The following is a 12362-nucleotide window of genomic DNA, read 5'->3' as shown; positions in this document are numbered from 1 at the left end:
TGGTAGCCCTTCTCTGTACCTTCTCCATCGCAATTATATCTTTTTTGAGATGCGGCGACCAGAATTGTACACAGTATTCAAGGTGCGGTCTCACCATGGAGTGATACAGAGGCATTATGACATTCTCCGTTTTATTCACCATTCCCTTTCTAATAATTCCCAACATTCTTGCCTGTATTTTATTGGTGTGCAGGGTGGAAACTAAGGATCCATCTTAAATGTTTCCTTGTCTCAGTCTGGCTTCCCTCTTGATTGCACATCTTGGGATCAGGATAGACAGGGATTTGAAAATGTGACCTTTGCTTATTCACCAGGGTAGATGTGTATTCACTCCTGGCCTTGTTCTCGCTATCCTCCCTACAGCCCTGCTGCTGCTGCACATGTAGCTACTGCCTGCGGGCCTTGATCACGGCCCAAGATTGCATGGCTTCCTCTTCCTCCCTACCCCATGCCAGTCAGCCTGCTAGTTCACAGGCCGGCCCAGTGGCTCATTAGCGGTGCTGGGCAGTGTAGTGTTGAGGGGCCTGAGTTTGATATCTGGCTCACATCGTTTGCCTCCCAGGTCAGCCGGGGCTGGGGATGTTGTGGACGGTGGGGAGGGAGTCCCTGATGCATGTCCTCTGGCCCAGAACCCTTGCTACAATGACTAGTCTTAAGTATCTTGGGGAGGAGTTACAAAATAGGGGAAAACAAATCTACGAGTAGGTACAAATGAAGAAGCATGGTGCTAGCATCCCAGCTCTGGCTCCCAGTGAGGAAATCCTTTTCCCACTATCTCCTCACATGAAAACACAAACTTGTAAAACAGATTATTATGGGACAGTAGTTCATGTGGCAGTGGCTGACATTACGCTGTTTATTTTTCTTTGGTTTGAGCAGTCTTGGGAAGCAAATGCGTACTGGCACATTTGCTTAGAGGATATGTTAGATTTTGCTGGAATTACACTCCCCCCCCCCCCAGGCCCTTAACTTCTGTGTACCGATTTTTCTACAAATATAAGAGAACTGATAGCGATGTTTGGCTGTTGCTTTCCTGATGATCTGTAATGATTGCAAGTTATTCTCCTGTCTCTCTCATTGTAAAAACACCGAAGACTCGGACTCACAGTTTCTATATGTGTTGCTAAAGTAATGCATGGGGGGGGGGCCCTACCTAATCCAGCAAGGACTTTGCCCCTAAACACAGAATGGGAGAAAATCCTTAATGAATCAGGCCAAAAGTGTTAAAAAGACAGAATGACAAAGTATGAAATACAAATACCAAAGTCAGTTCCCAGGTTCTGGTGATGCTCTGTACTCTTTCTGATCGGATTACATTTCTGGCCTGGTGGCAGGATAGCACAAGATTCTACTGCTGCTGTTGCTTTTTGCTCCAGGATTACACTGGGGGTTTTTTGGGTTTTTTTTTTTTATACTCATTCTTTTGTGGGGAAGGCCTTTTATTTTATCTGTCAGCTTCTTCCGCCCCTCACTTCCCCTCTCAGATTGATTTAAAAAAAAAAAAAAAAGCTTTATTGGTTTAACAATTTGTACTTGTGTTGCCAAAATAATACAAGAACTGGTAAAAGGAAAGAATTCCAGAGGACAGAAGAGAGATACCAAAGACCGTTCCTGGGTTCCGGTGCTGGTCCATATTGTCTCTGATCAGATTAGGTTTCTGGCCTGGTGGCAGGATGCCACATTCTTGGCTCTCCCACCCCCTCCTCTCTCCGTTTTTTTTTTTTTTCTCTCCTTTCCCAGGCCAGGGCTATTTGCTCATTTCCTGGGAAGCCTGCGTGTATGTTTTCTATTATTTGCTGCTTTTGTTTTTAACGGAGAGGCCTTGTGTGAAAGTGAGAGGGAAGAGCTAAGCTCTGAGAGAGTCAGACTGTGACCTGCTCAGAACCCAAAACTGAAAAGAAAGTGGCTAGAAGGATTTACCCAAAGGGAATGGAAACTTTGTGTTTCCTGGGGGGGGGGGGGGGGTGGTGGTGGTGTGTGTGTGTGTTTGTTTGTTTGTTTGTTTTAGATATATTTATATATGTGCTTTACAAATCAGTACTCCCAAGATCAAGCATGCAGCCACCCCTGGGAGCACACGTCTGACAGTGTCATGAATAAACTTAATAATTACCTATTTACATTGAATAAATGAAGGTGTAAGCAGATAAAGTGACTCACCTGAGGTCTCGCAGAGCAACCAAGTGACAGAGACAGGGATTAGAACCAAGAGTTCTTGGCTGTGTAGGCTCCTGACCAGGATCAGGTGGTCAGCATTGCTTCTGATACTGATGTATCTCTCTCTCTCTCTCTCTCTCTCTCTCAGTTTGAACTCCCTTCTCCCTGAATCAGGCATCGTAGCTGACATTGAGGTGGAAAACATATTGGCACAGACGAGCAACACCTTCTACGAATTAAAGAGCCAACCAATCGGTGCCAGGTAAGCAAACGTTATAGTCACAGACTGGGGGGGTGTGGGGGCAGAGGGAGAGGATGCAACCAGCTGGAACCCATTCAGCACAGCCAGGAGGGAAAGATTTTGGGAGTCGAAGTTTGGAGGGAGTCCTGGGATGAGCCCTAGCTCTAATTGGGGGCTGAGGGGGTGAGGGTCTCTCTCTTTAGCTAATGAATTGCCATTGGCTAAAGTTGTTGCATTTCTTTGTGGGAAAAAAAAAAAAGGTTTTGGGTATTTTTGCTGCTTTGTTTTTCTTGGCCAGAGGAAAAGAGGGAACAGAGCAGATCTGAGAGGCTGAATGTTTCAGAGGAAATGAAATGCCTATGGGGCTTATCCACCTTTCACTGTTTTTGTTTGAGCTGGAAGCAGCAGTTCTAGTTAGATTCATGAAAACAAAAAGCCACTTGTCTGATTTATATTTATGCATTTATTTATACATTCATTTATTTCTGCCAGGGCAGTAACAGGGTGCACCTTTTTATTACAGATGCACATCTACCATGTTTAAAAAGTCCTCTGGGTCTCACTTTTCTTGGTCCTGATCCTCCTCCTCCGTTCCTTTTGTTTTGAGTTGGGGTGTGAGAGGGAATGTTATAAACTTAATACAGCACGCAGAAAAGACCCAGGAAGCGGGGTCTTCAATGGTTTAATTCCAAAAACGGGGATGACAAATTCATAGAAGCAATAGAGCTAAAACCAGGATGGGTTCTGCCTGGTCTTGATAACTGGGAGTGGGCACAGAAGTGGGGAGGACCAGTCCTGCCCCTTCTCGGCACTCGGCCAGCAGGACTGTGCTGTGCATGCTGGGAAGCAGGGAACTGGCAGGGGACCCACGTGCCCTGAGCTGCCAGATGGAGAGAGGCCAGGGGAGGAAAGGGAAGGCGTATGCGCGCTGGAAATAAAGCCTAAGGCACGTTGCATTCCATTCCATTTAGTTCTTACATCCGCTCCTTTCCATCAACAGGGACTTGAAGCGGCTTACAGCATGAAAATAATAATACATCAGTGACATCACAAATTGATCAAATAATGAAGCAAAGTCTGATACAAATGCATACCCCCAGCCCCCCCTCTCTCAAAGAGGAGCAGGGAAAAAATTAAGCCCAACTCATGCACTCCGCAAAAATAAAACCCCAAGGACAGCAGGAGCAGCTGAGGAGGAAGGACATCTCAGCTGGAGGGGGAACCCAGATGAAAGGGATCTTTCCCCCTTCTTCTCCACCCGCACCTCCGAATGAACAAGTTGGCTGTGTTGGTCTCAATAGCCTCTTCTGCTCCTTCTCTCTTCCATTTCAGATTCTCTGTTGTGGAGTCAGGCTTACAACTTTGGCTGCCTGCTTATAGTGGCATTTTAACAAAACTATGCAGCTTGTACTACTTACCCATTTATTGCACGATCCATTTGTACATAAAGCTTTTGATGTGCACATCCTTGGACATCCATCATATTATAATATATACTGTGTATATATAATATGTAATGAACAGAAAAGGAAATGTAAAAGCCCTGTTTAGTGATAACACTGGCAGTACACCGATATACTTAAAGCAAGAATACAGCATGGACAGATCTTCATCAGAGCCCCATGCAGGTATCTCACTGATACATGAAAAGATAAGGCTGGGTGGGAAGGAGATCATCTAGAATTGTAGAAAGATAGGGCTGGAAGGATGTGCTTTATAATTACTGGAAATGGGAAATGAAATGTTAATGGTGAGATCCTAATCTCTGTCGACCTGTCGGGGTCTAATTATAAATGCAATCCCTTTGTTCTGTGATGTGCTGGAAGGGCAGCTGTGTATATTAATGGCTTCTCTGCTCATTCCACAGCCTGCCCTCAGAAAAAGTTACTCTGGCAGTTCCAGCAGCACAGGCTCCCAACGCCACCATGTCTTCTCGGGTGCTGCTCCGCCAGCAGCTCATGCGGGCCCAAGCCCAGGAACAGGAGCGGAGGGAGCAACAGCAGGCTGCCCAATTTCTGGCTGAAAAGGCTGCGGCTGCTGGCCCCGCCACGGCAGCCATTAGCGTGACACCTGGCGTCCGTCAAGCTGCTGCGCAGGTGCCTGTGGAAGTTCTGAAGGTGAGAAGGGCAAATCATGTGTATTTAAGGGAATACACTTATGACAGCTGAGTGTAACAAGGCATTTATAGTACAGGGGTGACATTACAAAGGAGGACAGCCAATGAGATAGAACCAATAGAGCAGCATCCCCCTACACCAGCATTGTGTAACACCCCCATAGTTCCTAGTGTGTTACTCCCTATGGAAGTAATTCCCCTGGAGAAGACCATCTTTTCAAGGCCCCTGGCATGTCCCTTCCTATGGAAGTGATTCATGTTTTTAAGGACATCTTTGAAACTAGACTGCATAGGAAACCATTCTTTCTACTTGTGCTAAGGAGGAATGTCAGTATTGTCATTGCACTCTGTAGAAAATGCCAGGGTTAGCTCCTTCATTTTCAGGTTTGTCTCACTCTTTCTTGTAGGTTCAGACGCACCTGGAGAATCCAACTAAGTACCACATTCAGCAGGCCCAAAGGCAGCAGGTGAAAGAGTATCTATCCACAACCATGGGTACAAAGCTAGCCACCCAAGCGCTGTCCGGGGCTCAATCTCCACAGGCAGCCTCTGCTCCTGAGCCAGCAGTGTCCCAGGGATCCAGCAGTGCCCTCAATAGCCCCATGGCTATGCTCAACATCGGCTCCAACTCAGAGAAAGAGGTAAGCCCTTTAAGCATCTCCAGAGAGCTTATTGTCTTGCTAGTTGCTGGTTTTGTAAAAGAGAGATGGCCCTTGGTCTTGGTGTCCTTACGACACTGGAAGATGAGGCTGTGATTCCATATGGTTTTTTCTATCTCCAGCTGCAGCTGCTTCTTGTTCTGATTCTCTTCTTTCTCCCTTCTTCTCTCGTTCTCGCTGACACAGATTGATGATGTCATCGATCAGATCATTAGCTTGGAGTCGAGCATGAATGATGATATATTGGGCCTTATGGATGCTGGTGGGCTGCCCAGCACGGTAAGAGAACAAGAAAGGGGGTGGCAATCTGCCTGCTGCTGCAATTTGTGAAGTCTGGGTCTCCAGAAAGAAAATAACAGAGATGGGAATTAGAACTGAGGCACAGGCAGATAAAGCGACTCTCTCGAAATTGCACACACACATAGTGATAGAGATGATGGTTGTAACAATGACCCTCTTCTTGCTCCCTTTTTCTTAGTTACCAGTCTCTGGGAATCTCTTGGAAATCTACAGCACCCAGGGGGTGAGCGCCCCTGCCATTACAGTCAGCAACTCCTGCCCAGCTGAGCTGCCTAAGATCAAGAAGGAGTACTCAGGTACGAGGGGTAGTCAAGAAGTGCAGGGGTACTTGGGAGTAAGGGGGATTGACGCCTCTCTGCCCATCTTGGGGGGAGGCGAGGTTTGTAAATACCAGAACATGTGGTGCTGTCTTGCAAGGATCCTTCCCTCACCCATCCTGAGGAGACAGTCTTCTTAGAGTAACTTTACGGCAAATATTTGCATAAGGAAAGGCAAGAGTGAGGGAGCATGCTTCTTTCTCCAAGGACAAGCAGGATGGTAGTCCTCACATACGGGTGAGATCATCAGATAGAGCCCTGATGTGGAAAACTTATGTCAAAGTTTCTAGAACTTTGACTCGGCACACTGAGCAAGACCAGCCTGCCCTGTCTCATGTGTCCAAGTGGGGTCCCTCTCCAGTCTCTCTCTTTCTGCGGAACTGTAAGCCTTGCAGCGTGAGTGAGCTCACTTTGGCTATTTTTTGGCCTTGTGAAACACAGTTTTTTTTCTCTTTTTTTTTTTGCAGTTTTTCCTCGTTTTTATGTTGCTGAGTTCATCGTGCCCTCCTGTAGCATCTCCTAGTAGGGGTATTTGGCGATTCGATTAAGTTTCCTTTTGCAGTCAATTGCCTGTGGTGGCGGTGCATTGATGCCAGCTGGCCATCGACAACCTGCTGCCATCATCTTCGGTTCATGCTTTCTTGTTTCATCTGTCATGGCCACGTCCAGTTTTCGGCGATGCCCCCAGTATCTGAAGGCAGCAATACAGGATTAGCAGCCAAGTGTCCAATCTGGATTTCTTTATTGAGCAGTAACACGAATACGTAAACAAGCCCGACTCAGGCCGAGTTTCGCCCTCTTACAATGGGGCTACATCAGGGGCTACAACATACAATAAATAACACATACTCATAAATAATAAAAATCATAAAAACATGACTAAAACATAAAGATAAAATGGTAACATAAATATGTGTGGTGTAACATATAAAATACAGAATGTGATCAGCTTACATTAAAAAATACATGTGGCACATCATTAGACCAAATTATAAAATATATTGCCTTTACCTCAACTTATATCGTGTTTTGGTTAGTGAATATCCAGGTCTTAAATAAGACTGTACAACAAATAGTCTGTAATTTCAAAAAGATAATTAATTCATTTATTAAAATGCAGTGATAAAACTAATGTTGCAAAATGTCTTATAACCGATTGGCATGTCAATAAAATGTAAAAAAGAGCACTATAGAATAATATATAACTCAACAACCATACCTAAAACAGTAAAAACAAATGTCCCAAAATTGAGAAAAAAAAAAAATTAAGACCCACTGTAAATGATAATAAAAATGTCACCCGAAACTGGAAAAATCAATTATAAAAAGAAAATGAATAAATAAGAATACCATGGATTTAGCATATGTATCACGGCAGCACTATCTAACACAGTTTAATCTAACGTCCAGACTGTTGCAGCTGCAACTTATAACACTATTGAAAAAAAACAGAAAGAACAATATGAATCAAAAAAAACAAAAGATATATATAAAAAATGGAGCACTTTAAAATTCCCTGTACGTACCAGGATCAGTCCAGACACCTGGGTTGTGACTCCGCACCAGCAGATGGAGACAGAGCAAAACTTGTCAGGCACCCCTACATATAGTAAGGCGCCACCCACAGCCCGTCAGTCTTTCTCTGTCTCCAGCAGAAGGGGCAGGTCCACCCACAGTCTCGGTTGATCCTGGTTAGTGAGTTAGCTAGTCAGGGGAATCTGTTTTAAAAAAAAAAAAAAAAGGAAAATTCAAAAGGAAAATCAGCAGAAGCCCGAGTCCTGGAAGCCTCCCAGGGGGGTTGTAAGGTCCTGAGGGGACCATCCCCCCCTGGTTGAGGCCGCTGCTGGGGTTGAGGACCCGGCCTGTTCTGGCAGCAGCGTCAGGGGTGACACCGGGGAGCCCGGTTCACTCACCCCCGCTGGAAAGGAAGAATCAGGACCAGGGCCAGTGGCAGGTACAAGAAAAAAAAAAAAATTGTGTTGTTTTGTTTTTGATTTTCGGCTCGTCCTCTCGCTCCGTTTCGTCGCGGGGGGGGGGGGGGACGGGGACCATTGGTCGTCCAGCGGAGCCGAGGTGTTACTTATTTAAAAGTTTTTTCTTAGTTTTCCTCCCGGCCGGGGTCCGTAGGCAGAGCAGCGCATGCCGAGGGGAGCCTCGTGCCGCGTGTGCGGCTCTGCGCGCTTGCGCGTCTCCAGAGAGGGGGTGTGCTCGAATTGCGTTTCGGGCGGTGAGGGGCCGTCCAAGGTCGGTTGGGGGGGCCGACCCCGGCTGGCGCGATGGGCCAGCTGAAGAAGGCAGTGCTGATCCGTTCCCGCTGAGCGCGGGAACGGCGGCCATTTTGGCTTCAGTAAGGGAAGCCACGAGGAAGGCTGCGGGGGATGCTGTTCTGCCCCCCGCGCTTTCCCCGCAGCAGCGACCCCCCGGGGGAGGATGATTCGCCAGAGAGCCGGAGCCTGGAGGAGGCCTCCTCGGATTCGGAGGCCTCTTTTTCATCGGATTTTGCAGGTTTGCTGCACAAGCTTTTAAAGTATAAAAGACTGAAGTGGAAGAGAAGACGGTCGGATAAAAGGGGTTCGGACAAGGAACCCCGGAAGAAAAGGGGGGAAGTTCCTCGGAGGACTGCGGAGCCGCCCAAGGAACGCAGGCCCTTACGGGGAGTCCCTCAGGATACAGAATCCGACTCGGGCTTGTCTGCGGAAGAAGAATTGGATGTAGGGGCCCCGGGTGGCTCCGGAGCCCCCGCCGGGGATGAGGCAGTGCATCCAGGGAATGCCAAGGGAGCGCCGGCGGTGGAAGGTGATGACCCTAAGGTCGTGCGCTTGTTTAGAAAAGAGGAGCTGGCGCCACTGATCCCGGCCATCCTGCAGGAAGTAGGAGTGGATGCCCCCCCGGTGGGGTCTCGAACAGATGCCAAGATGGATCCGGTGCTGCTGGGCCTTACTGGACAGGCGGTGGCCTTCCCGTTCCACTTCTCGGTGACCGATATTCTGTTCCGGGAATGGGATACCCCAGAATTGGGCCTGAAGGTAAGTAAAGCTATGGACAAGCTGTATCCATTGCCGGATGACGCGCTGGAGATCCTGCGTTTTCCCAGAGTTACTAAACGGTCCACGATTCCGGTCACAGGGGCCACGGCCCTTAAGGATATCCAGGATCGGAAGCTGGAGGTTCAGCTTAAGAAAGTGTTCGAGGCTTCGGCCCTGGGGGTCCGCGCGGCTATCTGCAGTAACTTTGCGTTGCGGGCAGGTTTGCACTGGGCTCAGGTACTTCAGGCCAATGCAGGTCTCTCGGGAGTAGAGGTGGCACAGGCGGACCACCTGGAGGCGGTGATCGCGTACAGCGCGGATGCCATGCATGACCTCCTGCACACGTCGGCCAGGGCCATGGTCTCCGCGGTTTCAGCACGCCGGTTACTATGGCTCAGAAATTGGGCAGCGGATGGGTCCTCGAAGGCTCATCTGGGATCTCTTCCGTTGAAAGGTAAGTTACTGTTCGGTAAGGAGCTGGACGACTTGATGCAGTCGCTCGGAGAGAACAGGGCTTTCAAGCTGCCGGAGGACAGGCACAGAAACAGGACGTCTTTCTCCAGTAGGGCCCGTTTTCGGGGGCCAAGAAAGTCGTGACCGCAGAGATCGTCGGGGCCCTCCTACCGGGGTGGCTCTGGCTCCTCGAGGTCCCCGTCGTGGGCTCAGTCCTTTCGTGGGAGAAAGTTTGGGAGGCGAGACGGGCCCTCGTCTGGGTCGGGTCCAAAAGCCTCACAATGAAATACGGACGGTCCATTCCCTTCAGCCGGCTCCACCGGCCGTCCCAAACGTAGGTGCCAGGTTGGGGCGTTTTTACGGGGAATGGACCAGAATAACCACGGACCAGTGGGTCCTCAGCGTGATAAGACAAGGCTACGCTTTAGATTTTGCACGAATCCCGGCGGACAAGTTATTGGTCTCACCTTGCAAGGGTCGCAGCAAACAAGCGGCAGTCCAGGATACCCTGTGTCGGCTAGAAGACCTGGGCGCGATAGTGCCTGTTCCACCGGGGCAACACCGTCGAGGGCGGTACTCCATCTACTTCATCGTGCCAAAGAAGGAGGGTACCTCATAGTTTTCTTTCTTTTGTACATATGTATATAATTGCAATTCTTGTATATAATTTTATTGCAAAACTTCCCATATTATTGTTCCCCCCTCTCGTTAATGCCTTGTTATCATGTTTTTTACTGTTCAATGTAAAGCGCCATGCCGTGCGTTTGTTTTTGCGTTACAATGTGAACCGATATGATATCCTGGATGAATGTCGGTATATAAAAATTTTAAATAAATAAATAAATAAATAAATACTTTCAGACCCATCCTAGACCTGAAAGGGGTCAACAGATGTCTTCGCGTTCCACGCTTCAAGATGGAGACTATTCGGTCGGTGATCGCGTCAGTGCGACCGGGTGAATTCCTGGCGTCGTTAGACCTCATGGAGGCTTACCTTCATATCGGCATTCAGCCGGGCCATCAGCGGTTTCTGCGCTTCTGTATCCTGGGCAGGCATTATCAGTTCAAGGCTCTTCCCTTCGGCCTCGCCACCGCTCCGCTGACGTTTACAAAGGTAATGGTGGTGGTGGCAGCCGCGCTTCGAAAGGAGGGATTCCTGGTACATCCCTATTTGGACGATTGGCTCATCCGGGCCAAAACAGAAGGCCAATGTCGACAGGCTGTCGACAGGGTCCTGCAACTCTTGCGCTCACTCGGATGGGTGGTCAATCTCTCCAAGAGTCGCCTGGTTCCCACCCAAACACTACATTACCTGGGAGCGCTGTTCGACACGAAGCAGGGCAGAGTGTTTCTGTCCCAGGAGCGGGTGTGCAAGCTTCAGGGTCAGGTGCGCCGGTTATTGTCCCTGCGGTGCCCTCAGGTCTGCGATCATCTGATGGTATTGGGGTCGATGGCGTCCACGCTGGCGTTAGTGCCCTGGGCTTTTGCTCATCTACGGCCATTGCAATCCGCATTGCTCTCCCGATGGCGTCTGGTGTTGGAGGAATTTCACCTTCCGCTCCCACTCACGGATCAGGCGAGATCCAGTCTACAGTGGTGGCTCAACTCAGACAATCTGACATGCGGAGTGTCCCTTCTCATGCCAGCCTGGATGGTAGTCACGACGGATGCCAGCTTATCCGGCTGGGGGGCTGTGTGCATGGGCCGCTCGGTGCAAGGACAGTGGTTCAAAGCTCAGTCACAGTGGTCCATCAATTGCTTGGAGACCAGAGCGGTTTGGATGGCGCTGCAGTCCTTTCTCCCATTGATTCGCGGGAAAGCAGTCAGAGTGTTGTCGGACAATGCGACCACAGTGGCGTACATCAATCGCCAGGGAGGAACGAGGAGCCGGGCTGTCGCGGAGCAGACGCGGCAACTGATGCTCTGGGCGGAAAGAAATCTAACCAACATCGCGGCGTCCCATATCGCCGGAGTAGACAATGTCCAAGCGGATTTCCTCAGCCGACATCGCTTGGACCCGGGGGAATGGGAGCTGCCGGAGATAGCTTATCACCTGCTTTGCAAGAGGTGGGGAACGCCACACATGGATCTGATGGCCACCGCTCAGAACGCCAGGGCCCCGAGGTTCTTCAGTCGAAGGAGAGAAAGGGGAGCCGAAGGGGTAGATGCTCTGGTACTCCCCTGGCCCACAGACGTTCTGCTGTATGTGTCCCTCCTTGGCCACTGATAGGCAAGGTCTTTCGACGAATAGAGATGCATCCAGCGGAGATGATCATGGTGGCACCCGAGTGGCCGCGGCGCCCTTGGTTCGCGGATCTCCTGCAGTTGGCAAGGGAGCCCCCTCTCAGATTTCGAGGGGCGGCAGCTCTTCTACGTCAAGGACCCGTCTGTTTGGAGGACACGGATCACTTCTGTCTCGCGGCCTGGCTTTTGAGAGGAAACGCTTGAAGAATAAGGGGTATTCGGATGCGGTGGTAGCCACCTTGTTGAGTTCTAGGAAACGTTCTACGTCCTTCGCCTACGTTCGGGTTTGGGCGGTGTTTGAGGATTGGTGTAGAACTCGTGAGGTGAATCCTGTGCTGCCATCTGTGCCGGATGTCCTCGCTTTTCTCCAGACAGGACTTGCAAAAGGTCTATCTTGCAGTACTCTTAAGGTCCAGGTAACGGCGCTTGGTTGTCTCAGAGGTAAGGTGCACGGTATGTCTCTAGCGCATCATCCGGATGTGGCGCGTTTTCTTTGGGGGGCTAAGCATTTGCGGCCCCCATTACGTCATCCTTGTCCTTCTTGGAATCTCAATTGCGTTCTTTCTGCGCTGTGTGCGTCGCCTTTTGAGCCCATCAAGCGATCGACGCTAAAGGACCTCACCATTAAGGCGGTGTTTCTCGTGGCTATTGTGTCGGCGAGACGAGTTTCAGAATTGCAGGCGTTATCTTGTCGAGAGCCATTCTTACGCTTCTCTGATGCTGGGGTCTCCTTAAGGACGGTTCCCTCCTTCCTTCCGAAAGTGGTGTCAGCTTTTCATTTGAACCAGTCGGTTGAGCTGCCCGCTTTTCTGGAGGGGGAGCGTTCTGATCCTGACACTAAAATGTTGA

The 12362-nt window shown here is 49.5% G+C and overlaps 1 protein-coding gene across 4 annotated transcripts in view; it reads left to right on the top strand.

The window, feature by feature from the left end:
- TFE3 (transcription factor binding to IGHM enhancer 3) overlaps positions 1 to 12362 on the top strand; it is a 73795-nt gene that overhangs the window by 49297 nt on the left and 12136 nt on the right. For all 4 annotated transcript variants that reach the window (XM_029610477.1, XM_029610485.1, XM_029610499.1 and 1 more), the window contains exons 2-6: positions 2306 to 2419; positions 4266 to 4515; positions 4922 to 5155; positions 5360 to 5452; positions 5652 to 5769. In XM_029610477.1, the coding sequence (XP_029466337.1) occupies positions 2306 to 2419; positions 4266 to 4515; positions 4922 to 5155; positions 5360 to 5452; positions 5652 to 5769 (809 nt within the window). The remainder of the gene's footprint in view (positions 1 to 2305; positions 2420 to 4265; positions 4516 to 4921; positions 5156 to 5359; positions 5453 to 5651; positions 5770 to 12362) is intronic.

This window comes from Rhinatrema bivittatum, chromosome 1 (assembly GCF_901001135.1).
Source record: "Rhinatrema bivittatum chromosome 1, aRhiBiv1.1, whole genome shotgun sequence".
In the NCBI taxonomy this organism is placed as follows: domain Eukaryota; kingdom Metazoa; phylum Chordata; class Amphibia; order Gymnophiona; family Rhinatrematidae; genus Rhinatrema; species Rhinatrema bivittatum.
The sequence above is the reverse complement of the archived record's forward strand: the minus strand, read 5'-3'. Positions and strand labels throughout refer to the sequence as shown.